Source organism: Coenobita brevimanus, chromosome 86 (genome assembly GCF_032717465.1).
Source record: "Coenobita brevimanus isolate Jiangsu-jjx chromosome 86, ASM3271746v2, whole genome shotgun sequence".
NCBI lineage: Eukaryota > Metazoa > Arthropoda > Malacostraca > Decapoda > Coenobitidae > Coenobita > Coenobita brevimanus.
In genome coordinates this window covers 822,147-834,571 of record NC_137039.1, presented here as the reverse complement: position 1 = coordinate 834,571, position 12,425 = coordinate 822,147, and the positions used below count along the sequence as shown (strand labels likewise).

General features: G+C 42.4%; 1 protein-coding gene across 1 annotated transcript; it reads left to right on the top strand.

Annotated features, from left to right (window-relative positions):
- The first annotated feature begins 3,381 nt into the window (after positions 1 to 3,381).
- LOC145410749 (uncharacterized) lies at positions 3,382 to 5,331 on the top strand. The gene is made up of 3 exons (XM_080280852.1): positions 3,382 to 3,406; positions 4,127 to 4,272; positions 4,441 to 5,331. Exons 1-3 carry the CDS (start codon positions 3,382 to 3,384, stop codon positions 5,329 to 5,331), a joined length of 1,062 nt encoding a protein of 353 aa, XP_080136978.1.
- The last annotated feature ends 7,094 nt before the right edge of the window (positions 5,332 to 12,425 follow it).

Below are 12,425 nucleotides of genomic sequence, written 5' to 3'. Positions count from 1 at the left end.
GCTTTTCAGCCTGTCTCTTGAGTCTTTTGACATCAGCTGCCATTTTTTGGCATCTCCTTGAGTCAGCTCTATCAACAGGGCCCAACTGGAAAGAGCCTTTGGTCCCCACTTTAGCTCTCTGATCATCTGGGTATTGCCTGTCCTGTATAGGAACCAGAAAGAAGAAATATGTGCATTATATTGCATGCCCAATGGGATTCAGCTGAATAATGCACACATAGAACCAATTATAAACCAGAGAAAATATTCACCTTCTTTCTAGGACGACAAGTGCAGACAATATGCTGGACTTGACAGTTTTCTTTGCTGCACTTCACAGATTTGTCATCACAGTTACGGACAGGCAATTCACATATACAGGTGGAAATATCAAAAAGCTTATCTAACTTTGCTTTCAGTTTCTGTTCCTGAACTGTAGGAAGAGATTTCCTGTTGATGGCCTTTGCTTTCTTGAAGCACGCTCTGTGGACCATTTTCACCACGTAATACTCTCCATGCAGGGTAAGCCATGGGTTGACTGCCCCCCAGATGTCGATGACATCCTTTGCTATCATCTTAGCAGTAGTGTAATCTTTTACATGGGGATGACTGTTCTGCAGATAATAGCAATACTGTATTACTTGGCAGAGTGTAGGTGGTTCGGTTTTATCCAGTGGCGAAAGGTGACTGCAGAACTTTTTGGCTGTACCAGTCCAAGTTGACACTGCAGAATTGTGAGTTCTTCCCATTTTCAAGAAGTGTATCACAACGTAACATACCTGCAACATGACAAAAGTCAGGCTCAGTGAATGCACATATACTATGCCTTCATACAAACGAAAGTCAGAGTAAAATTGTGAAAAAATTCAATGGGTCACTGATATTTGTATTTGTCTTTAGATCGATTTCCTCAAAAAACTATACAAGTGATGGATCTAAAACTTCTCGTCAGACATCATAATACTGAGTCCTAACTATCTCTACTTGTCCAAGATAGTAGTTTTATAATGAACCTACCCTACTGAGCATTGAGCCACCTGATATGGAAAGAAGAGTCATAAAAAGTATCAGAAAGGGAAGGGAGAGGTAAGATGAGAGGAAGGCAGACGGAAATAAAGTGAGAAAGGGGAAGGGAGAAGTTCAGTACTACCATACATCAAGTGAGTGGATGATTGTTGCCACCACCCCATAATTTCAGTCATTGTTTAAATTATGTAATTACAATTGCTGTATGTATCTTTGTTTTAGAAATGCTTCACATTTAAGCTTTACTGGTTTCTGTATTTCCTCAGGATGTACACATTAATCTGTTGATTCCAGATCAATGACTTATAAAAGTATTACATAGTTGCATTGATGTACCATGAAGTACTTGCCCACTAGATAGTCTACCGTTGTGTATGTAATGAAGTGATCTGTGATTCAGGTGTGTGGTGAGAGGGCAACTGGACATGCACAAGGCAGCTTGCAGTCAGTTCATCTGAGGAGCTGATGTTGACCCCTGCTAAAAGGTAATGACTGTGCCAGGACTCAAATCTTCATGTTTATGTTTCTGCCTCTGCCTTTATAAAGTGTTGTACTGTAAACCATTGTTTTGCATGGCTATAATGTATTCCTAGGTTGTACCATGCATTGTGTAAGTGAAATCTGCACAGAAAAAAAAAGCTTAAGAATCCCCCTTGTTTTGGTATTGGGGAAAATTGAATTATAAATATTCCCAAAGATTCCTCTTTTGGCTCTTTAAAGTTTTTGTTATCTTCAATACAGGAGTGATTCCAATATTGTGTGGCTTACTGTCAAACTGTGCCACAGTTGATGCTATCCATGTCTCTGATGCACAATAACGAGGTGGTAGGAAGTTCAGAATGCATTCCAAAAGTAATATAGCAGTTACTTGATGATTAGACATTTTAAGGGTTAAAGATGTATTGGTCATGAATGAAACAGTAAAGTGATATTAAATGTTAAATTATATTTTTTGTTTATAAAAGTTCATGTTGTACAGAGATTTGCAAACAAGCCTCTAGTAAGACAAAGACACAGTATTTTTTCTTTAGCTGTTTTAATATACATTTCTATATGTCTTTTATTGCTTTGCAAATTGAATAACCATTAAAATGAACCTGAACATTTTTTTTTCTTTTTTGTCAGTATAAATGAGCTCCATGCAAAATTAGGGTTCACTGGACCATGTAATTAACTTCATGGAAATGCTGGTCTAATGGCGGCTGTTGTTCCAGGTTCACAGCTGGAGTCAGAGCAGTAAAACAGTCATAAACACTGTCGTCACTGCCTGAGTAATGGATGATAAGTACAAAACAGGACTGAGGGCACATCTTATGTTGTGTTAGCACATCCAACAAGAGGTACCTCAGCCAACAAATTATGGGTTATTATCCATGTAGTGTGCTGTGGAAGATTATTTTTTTTTTTTCACAAAGCTGATTTGGATTATATACCTGGTGTGGTATCCTTTGCAGTATCTTTTACGGCAGAGACAATGGGTAACAGCATTTGAAGTAAGGAAGATGGTGGTAATATGCCTGAATTGACAGCTTGACTCAGCAGTGATGGCCTGTATGTTTAAAGTTACGGTTCAGAAGCATTCACGTGTTAGCAATATTTAATCCTTTGGCCGTGTTAGGTGACTGTGGTCGCCCTACCAATTATTCTTTGTGGCAAGTCAGGCAACCACAGTCCACAGCCGAAAAAAACACATTTCCATCTAAATGTCTGTTGTTTTTCTCTAAATACAGTAGGTTTTGATTTCTTTTATGTGCCAACAAACAGTATACATGTGTCTAGTGTATATATACAAGTGAAAAACCTTGTTTGAAGTAAATATCTTGTCATTATAGCAAAATTAGAGAATAGCACAAATTAATTATTTTTTCATTTTTTTCTCAGAAAATTACAATGTTCTTGTACAAATATGGTTAGTTTTGATTTCGCTGTATGTGCCAGCAGACAGTGTACTGTACATGTGTCAAGTGTAGATATACAAGTGAAAACCTTGCTTGTCATAAATAATTCCCTCATTATTGCAAAAGCACACAATTGCAAAAATTAATTTTGCATTTTTTTCTTATAGCCTTAAAGTTTTTTCGTAGACAAATGTGCATTTTTTTACCATTATCACCTTAAAAAAATTAGACCTTCACAGTCATTTCCCATTGGAAAAGTAACAATATAATTAGCACAATTTTTTAGGGACTTAGGCCACAACCAGGGGAATGACCGAGAAATGATAGGTCGTGGCCAAAGGGTTGAAGGAATAATAGTCTGTGTTGAAATTTTATCCATTTTTTATGTGTTGAAATTTTATCCATTTTATATATGTACTATTATTATCCAGTAATAGTGATGAATTTTTGACACTGTTCATTGTAATGGGAGCATCTGATGACTGAGCATGGGTACAATGAGGGTAAGTCATCCTGTTGGTGGTAGACAGTAAGATTAACACCAAGGTAGAGTAACTGACGTATAGTGGAAGTTGAGAGAGGTGGAAGGAATGATATAATGGAGGTGGTAAAGGAAGAACCAAATGTAAAGTTAGAATGTGAGGTGAGTTACAAAATATTGGAGGTGGTAAAGGAAGAACCAGATGTACAGTCAGAGTGTGAGGTGAGTTACAAAATATTGGAGGTGGTAAAGGAAGAACCAGATGTACAGTCAGAGTGTGAGGTGGGTGACAAAATATTGGAGGTGGTAAAGGAAGAACCAGATGTAGAGTCAGAGTGTGAGGTGGGTGACAAAATATTGGAGGTGGTAAAGGAAGAACCAGATGTAGAGTCAGAGTGTGAGGTGGGTGACAAAATATTGGAGGTGGTAAAGGAAGAACCAGATGTAGAGTCAGAGTGTGAGGTGGGTGACAAAATATTGGAGGTGGTAAAGGAAGAACCAGATGTAGAGTCAGAGTTTGAAGTGGGTGACAAAATACTGGAGGTGGTAAAGGAAGAACCAGATGTACAGTCAGACTGTGAGGTGGGTGACAAAATATTGGAGGTGGTAAAGGAAGAACCAGATGTACAGTCAGACTGTGAGGTGGGTGACAAAATATTGGAGGTGGTAAAGGAAGAACAGTCAGAGTGTGAGGTGGGTGACAAAATATTCCTCAGTGACAATGAGACTGTCCTGGACACAGTGTCCTTAGCTGAAGTTGAACAGTTCAGATGTTTAGAGTGTGGTAAAGCATTTCCTTTTAAGAACAGTCTTACCCAACATGCAGTTATTCATTCAGGAGTGAAGAATTTCAAGTGTGATGAATGTGGTAAACTGTTTTCTCAGAAGGTTGGTCTCACTCAGCACCTATTAATTCATTCAGGAGCGAAGAATTTCAAGTGTGATGAATGTGATAAACGATTTACACGGAAGGGTCATCTCACTCGGCACCTATTAATTCATTCAGGAGCGAAGAATTTCATGTGTGATGAATGTGATAAACAATTTACACTGAAGGGTCAACTCACTCGGCACCTATTAATTCATTCAGGAGCGAAGAATTTCATGTGTGATGAATGTGATAAACAATTTACACTGAAGGGTCAACTCACTCGGCACCTATTAATTCATTCAGGAGTGAAGAATTTCAAGTGTGATGAATGTGGTAAACAATTTACAGAGAAGGGTCATCTCACTCAGCACCTATTAATTCATTCAGGAGTAAAGAATTTCAAGTGTGATGAATGTGGTAAACAATTTACAGAGAAGGGTAGTCTCACCAAACACCTATTAATTCATTCAGGAGTGAAGAATTTCAAGTGTGATGAATGTGGTAAACAGTTTGCAGAGAAGCGTGGTCTCATCAAACACTTATTAATTCATCCAGGAGTGAAGAATTTCAAGTGTGATGAATGTGGTAAACAATTTGCAGGGAGGGGTAATCTCACTCAGCACGTGTTAATTCATTCAGGAATGAAGAATTTCAAGTGTGATGAATGTGGTAAACAATTTACACAGAAAGGTACTCTCAACAGACACCTGTTAATTCATTCAGGAGTGAAGAACTTCAAGTGTGATGAATGTGGTAAACAATTTACAGAGAAGCGTAATCTCACTCAACACCTATTAATTCATTCAGGAGTGAAGAATTTCAAGTGTGACGAATGTGGTAAACTATTTGCACAGAAGAGTTATCTCACTCAGCACCTATTAATTCATTCAGGAGTGAAGAATTTCAAGTGTGATGAATGTGGTAAACAATTTGCAGTGAAGCGTAATCTCACTAAACACCTGTTAATTCATTCAGGAGTGAAGAATTTCAAGTGTGATGAGTGTGGTAAACAGTTTTGTCAGAGAAGCAGTCTCATCAGACACCTATTACGTCATTGTGCAGGGAAGAGTTTCTAGTGTGCTTAACCCCTAAAACGCGGATCGTCGCATTTGCGACGGTCGGCCCAAAGGGCAGAACGGCGGGTCGTCGCGTTTGCGATTTGAGTTAATTTTGAATAACCGCGGGCAAGCATGCTCCAGCTGGTATTGTCTATCAGTCCCGCCACCCGTGAGCTACGTTTAGCACACTTGACCTTTGTACTACTGACCTCGGTTGTTGCCAAGTCTCATTTTTTTACCCACCGACGCACCGATGCGCGGCCCTCCCTCGTCGTGCGATATGGCAACGCGCGGACGGCTGATACGTGTCAATCTGCGCCGTCATCTCGCAAGCACTTTTTGCTATTGGGAAACGCTTGTTTCCCCAGTTGTCACACTGTCATTTTTTCGCGCGGTTTGCCCCAGAATAGCGTCAGTCCACGCAAATCTGCTACGGTGACACCATGTCTAACTCGAGCTCTTCTGGTTCTGTGCCTTCTAGCCCTCCGAAAAAGGGTTTTGTGACCTCAACCCCCTTCAAAACCTTACCAGTAACTACAAAGGGGCTAAGTGACTCTGCAATAGCCTCAGAACTTTTGAAAGCCTCAATGGACTATGGCAGTGACGTCGGTGTTTGGTCGAGCCTGGCTGAGTCAGAGACATAATCTAGTGCTGATTCCGGCCCAGAAGTGATTGTTTCTGTGCCGGAGGAGACTGTGTCAGTGCCCAGCACCTCAACAGGGAAGGCTCCGGTGAGAAGGGGCCTCGAATATGGGAAGGGGGAAAAAAGGAAGAGGAGCGGAGACCCCAGCTCACCGCCATTGTCCCCTACGCCACGTCACGCCACCGCAAGCCCGCCACGTACTCCCAGCCCTGTTCTCTCGTCCTCCTCGTCTGCTGTCCTGTCTTCTGAGTCGTCGGAGTCTCCTTCACCACCGAGAAAGGGAAGTAAAAGAGCATCTTTACGTTTGAGAGGTTATCGTAGGCCTAGTGTTCGTGTTAGTAGAGTTAAGTCCCCTAGTATAAGGCTAACTCGCACTAGGCAACTCAGGAGTCACGCCACCGCGGGTGACCTTGACCCAAGTGATAATGTCCTTCCCACCACCACCACCACCACCACCACAACACCAACACGGCCTGGGATAGCCTCTGCCTTACCTACTGTTGCCCAGCCTGCCTCACCCACTCCCACACGACCTGCCTCACCCCCCGCCGCCCCAAGCACCTCCCAGCCTAGGCAGGGAACGCTAGATGCCTTCGTGTGGTCAGAGGGATCAGATTTTGTGCCTGAGGATCTGCCCTTTGACGACAGTGAGTGTGGACTTCAGGCTGACTTCCCTGTGGACGACGATGATGAATGCCTTGACTACCTGTTGGCCTTCCTTGACGACGAGGTTATGGAGCACATCTGTACCGAGACAAACAGGTACGAGGGGCAATGTGCGCCAGTTCGCGAAGGAGAAGGTGAGGCGGCCACGCCATCCACGTCGCGGATGGCAGCATGGGTGCCTCTTACGATCCGCGAGCTTTTTGTATTTATTGGATTGATGTTGCTAATGCCGCACAACTGGAAACACAAGTTAGAAGAATACTGGACTTCCGACGAGCTGTGCCCAACACCCATATTCAATAAATACATGAGCCGCGATCGTTTTAGGCAGCTGTGCTTACCCGTGTTTCTTTGACTACCACAGCCTAAGTAGATTTTGAAAATAAGGGTAAGAATCTTTGAAAAAATACTGAGAGTGACAGTGATAATATTGTTTAGTTTTCTTTTACGTGCTGACAGTGACAGCCTGATGAGTGTAAATTAGTGTATGTACTTGTAAAAGCACTGACAGTGACAGTGTTTTTTGGTGTAAATAATTGTACATAGTAATAATATAAGTATTGTGAGTGACAGTCACTCCAGTGTAAAAAGATGAAAGCATATTTTCCTATTCTATGTTCTGACAGTGACAGTTTGTTGTGTAGAAAATATTATTTTTGTAACACTAGACAGTGACACTGATGAATAAGGCAAAAAAAAGAACAGATACAGTGAAAGTGAGCGATAGAAATGAAGTGCGAGTGGCCGACAGGAGCGAGAATAAAGTGCCTGCCGTAAGGCTGAATAAACTCGCGCCGCGGTGGTCTTCCTCAGTCCCAATCCACAATACTGGCAGTGACATTGATTTTTATGGCCGTAATAGTGACAGGCAAACGTTTGCGAAGTCCTATGATGAAAAAAAAAGGAGTATACGTGTTTTTTGCCGAGAAAAGGCAAATGTGACAATATTGACGGGAAGATCGCCACCGCGCTGCATGTCGGCTGTGTGCTCCGTCCATTTTAGCCTTATTTTCAGTTCTTATTTACAAATACGGATTCCAAACAACCTGTACGTTGTTGTATAAAGTGTACTGTGACAGATTGAGGCTGTGGTAGAAAGAAAACCGGGTTTCTGGAGGTGTGAGAGTGAAGACTTTGTTACCCAACTTTGCAAGTCTTCACAAGTCCTTTGGTAGTCAACGAAGGCTCAACATGTGGCTCAGGAGAAAGCTGAATGTAAGTAATATATGCCATAAAAATTTTAATGCTCTAGGGTTAATCTATGATTTTTGGCAAATATTTTTCCACAGGTACTCAGACCCCGCTACAACCCCGCCACAGCGGGGGGATCGCCCGTACACAGCCGCGTTTTAGGGGTTAATGTGGTAAACGGTTGACTCAGTTGACGTCATCTGACACTGTTTAATTCATTAAGGAGTGAAGAAAAACAAGTTTGATGAATGGGGTCAGTAGTTTTAAGTTCTCTCCAGTATCATTTCAGGAGTGAAAAAATTTGAATTTGTGGTGACTGGAAAACTGTTCAGAAAAAATTCTTAACCCGAGGCATCCCGTCGACGTATGGGTACGTCACAACGTTTTGTAACAGCCAGTCCTGTCGACGTACTGGTACGTCGCGCAATAGACGTGTTGCCGGTTCTGGGTAAACATGGCCAGTGCACTCTGCCATGTACTTAAACGGTATATGTATCTTTTGATTTAATTTATCATTTGCACTGAACAAGATGTGATAACTTTAATTCTCTGCGGCTGGAGGGAAGGAGCTGCCATGTTGGCGATGACGTCAGCATTCACACTGCAGACGACGCTCCAATCCATCACACAATACTTTACCAGTAAGATATGATAGTTGTACCTGCATGGCCACCGTAGATCCGAACTATCCCCTTCAGGTATGTTGTGAAGGAATACTTTTCATGGTGTAAATGGATGGTACCTGTTAGGTAAGTAAATTGTGCTGAAATCGACCAGATGTAGCTTACAGCTACACCATACCCGAGCGGTGCTCGTACCTCATGAGGTGGAAAGTGTTAAATGTATGCCGTACAGAATCAGTTGTATAAGTTTATAGTAGTATTATGCTCATATTTATATTTGATAACTTCATTATTAGATTTCTGAAAAAAAAAAAAAGTTTCAGTGACCCTGAACTACAGTACAATACTTCAGGGGAGTGTGATGAAATACCGAATCGGCTGTCATTTACCAAATCAACACCGAATTAATTGGCACGTTTTAATTGGTATTATAGATTTTATTACCATAGAGGTTCATACTCACCTAATTATCCGAAATCTAGTCAAATTTTTGTATTTAATTTTACCTTTTAAAAAATCCGGATTCACAGCGAAAATGCGCTAAAATTAGCGGAAGTGTTTCTCTTTTAGCTCAACAGCTTTCCTTGGCAGACTTCTGCTTTGTATAAATATTAATTTAACATACAAGTGCATTTATTTGCACTTTAAATCAGTATCTGTGCAAAATATAAGTCTGTCAAGGCATGTTGGTGATCTAAAGTAGAAATACCCGCTAACTTTAGAACATTTTTGGTCTGACTCATAATATTCTATTAACCCTTTAAGTCCGGGTCGGGTCTTAAGACGGGTTCTCTTGATGGATTCCGGGTCGGGACTTTTGAGTAAAAGAGCCTCAGGCAACGGGTGGCATCGTTTGATACCCCCAACCTTCCACGTTGCACTCAGAGGGGTCTGGGCTCTGACGTCATATGTAAACAAACCTGCTGGTACAAATGTACCGGGTTTTAGGGTGGATTTTTTTTTTATTTTCGCATTTTATGCTCAAATAATTACCTAAAAATGACTCATAAACCATAAAATAATTTTCTACAAACAAATATATGCCTAAAATCCTTCAAAAATATGCTGTAATAACAGTACATGTGACCGATTTTTTTTTTCACGTCTGCAACGCGCGGAGGTTAGGCAGCGCGATTGTGCGTAGCGTGGAGTTAGAGGGAAGTCTTCACTTTTCGCCCTCAGCACAGTATTCAGATGAGATGGCAGAACCGGACAGCAATTTGCAGAACTCTGAAGTGACTAGTAGACTTGATGAAGAGAGGGAAGTGCATGACATCACCGATTTTGAAGGATTTTCCGACAGTGATACACAAACTCCGTCAACCTCAGGGGTATCAGTGAGTAGTGCTGGCGTGAAACGTAAGTTATCGCCAGGTTTGGAGTACGATAGTGATGACCAGGAGAGTGGTAGTGACAGTGAGGGGATGGCACAGGAGAGTGGTAGTGACAGTGAGGGGATGGCAGACAGTGACAGTGATGGATTTATTCCCGTGAGTGATGATGATTCAGACCTAAGTGATGATGATGATGATCCCAGGGTGTGTGACCCTCCCCGTAGGCCTGGTGGTATTGGTAGTGCTGGTGGATCTGGGTTTATCTGGGCAAATGGTGATAGATTCATACCAAATTGCTATAGATTTGATGCAACTCACAGTGGAGTGACAAGGGCTGCTGGAGTAGACAAAAACAGTTCTGAAATGGAGTATTTTCTCCTGTTTTTTGATGGTGAAATTCTTGATTATTTGGTACAAGAAATAAGTTTTTCTAATAAGAAAAGAATGTTCTGTTCAAACTATAAGAAGAAGAAAAGTTTTGTTGAATGAGAGGAAATAAGTTCTGTTCTAATTACTGGTAGCATTAGTAAAGTTCAGAAGTTGAAATTACAATTTTTTGAATATGGAAACAAGTTCTGTTTTGAAAATAATTGTACACAGAAGCAAGAAATAAGTTTTTCTAATAAGGAAAGAATGTTCTGTTCAAACTATAAGTGAAAACACCAGATAGAAAAAAGTTGTTTGTTTACTTTCTGCGGCATCCTCATGGATTACCCATACTGCATTCATCAGCTTCATCAGCTGTAATTTCAGTAATGGGTAGGTAAAATATATTTATTTTATTATTTTTATTGATATTTCATCATTATCCATCATCCCAAACACATAAATCATAAAAATATGACATGTCAAATTTCCCGAAACTTTTGCCTCCCGGGGCATGTCTGCGGATTCTGAATTGCCTCACAGAGGGGTTAATAGTTGAATTAAGCATAGTTTTTTTTACTGAATTTCAGATAATTAGGTATGCATGAACTTATATGGTGAAGAATATAATATTTTCACAACAGTAAAGACTGCATTCCAGCACTGGGAACTTCCGACGAGCAGTCAGCCACCACTGTTTTCGTTTATTGTTATTGGCTAGTATACAGAGGAATAATTTCCCTACTGTGCTTTTGTCAGTGCACTTACACATTGGAACGAAACATTAGCAATTATTCCTCTGTCACTGGACATTCTTAGAGGTCAGAAATAAACACAGTGTATGCTGGCTAAACGTAAACAAAGCAGACTATGCTGCCTCAGTGTGAGTAGTGACGTCACGGCCAATCTCAGGCCGTTTCAGAGTCACGTGATTTTTCGGCTACTTTATCTATCATATTTTCATGTTTCTGCACATTTCTTTTGGAAATAATAGTTGACATAGTTATTTTCTGTGTATCTTTTACCCATAGAAGTATCTAACTTCAAAAAAATTTTGACCGGAAACTCGTCTATTGCAAGGTTCATAATTTGCACAATTTTCAAATCTCACGCTTGATTTTGGGTATGCAGGGTCGGGAGACCTTCCCTTACCTGCCACCGGGCGGGGACACTCGGCGACCCCGCGAGACCCGCACTCAACCTCGGCTCGGTCACTCACCTGTTAGCAGTGACCCAGGTCAGACATGGCGCACAGAGGTCTCTCAGAGGAGCAGATTCAAGTAGCCCTGGACGCCTTCACAGGCAACAGTGATTCGCCCCTCGATGATGAGATGGCAGACAAGGATTATGTACAACCAGAGGAGGAGGAAAGTAGCAGCAGTGATGAGGAGGTCCTGTCCCCGAGGAAGCAGCGCTACGTCACTTATCGTGCCATGAGAGTGGGCCAGCCTGCAACAAAACATCATGCAATCACCTCTCTGCAGCCCCTACGTGATGTGGAGGCCGAAACCGAGGACGAGGACGGAGCCGTGGGACATGCTGCCACGTGGTACGGCCACGAGATCATCACTCATCACGGCCCCGAGCGCATAGCATGCCGTTCTATGAGGTATGGGCCTAGTGTTTTATTTGGGGAGGGCAGAAGTGGCGTGGAGGGAGTGGGGAGTGAAATTGAAAGTGTAGGGGCGGTCACTGAAAGTGAGAGTGGCGGGAGTGAGTCATCACTCTCATGTGGTGGTGCGAGGCAGCGGTGCGTATCATGTGGGGCAGTGAAGGTGTGTGGTGAATCACGTGGTGTGGTGATGGAGCGGGGAGATGAGATGGAGCCACTCCCCGGCACATATTATGCTCCCCAATATTCCCGGACTTACTCTTCACGGCCCCCTGATGTTCCCCAAGGCCGTAAGGGTAAGGGAAAGGGGAAGGGTAAAGGCTGAGGGAAGAGGAGTGTGAGTAGGGAAGCCCTCCGCACTCCTCCCCAACTTCCCCCACCAGCATCTTCTCCCCACCCTGACGAAGGCGACGATGGGGGCGAGGCTAATGTGAGTTGGAATTGGGAAGATGGCAGTGATTTCTCTCCCATCATTCACCCCTTCACTGAGCAGGGGCGCACTCCTGCACGGCTCCTGGGATTCACCGTTGCTCCACCAGGCTGGAGTTTTTCCACCTGTTCTTCGGTGAGGGTTTTGTGGAGCAGATTGTGGAACAAACCAACCGTTTTGCTAGCAGCCAGCGCCGTGAGAGTGAAAGACTGGGCACAAGGAACCGGCATTTGATCATGTACGATTA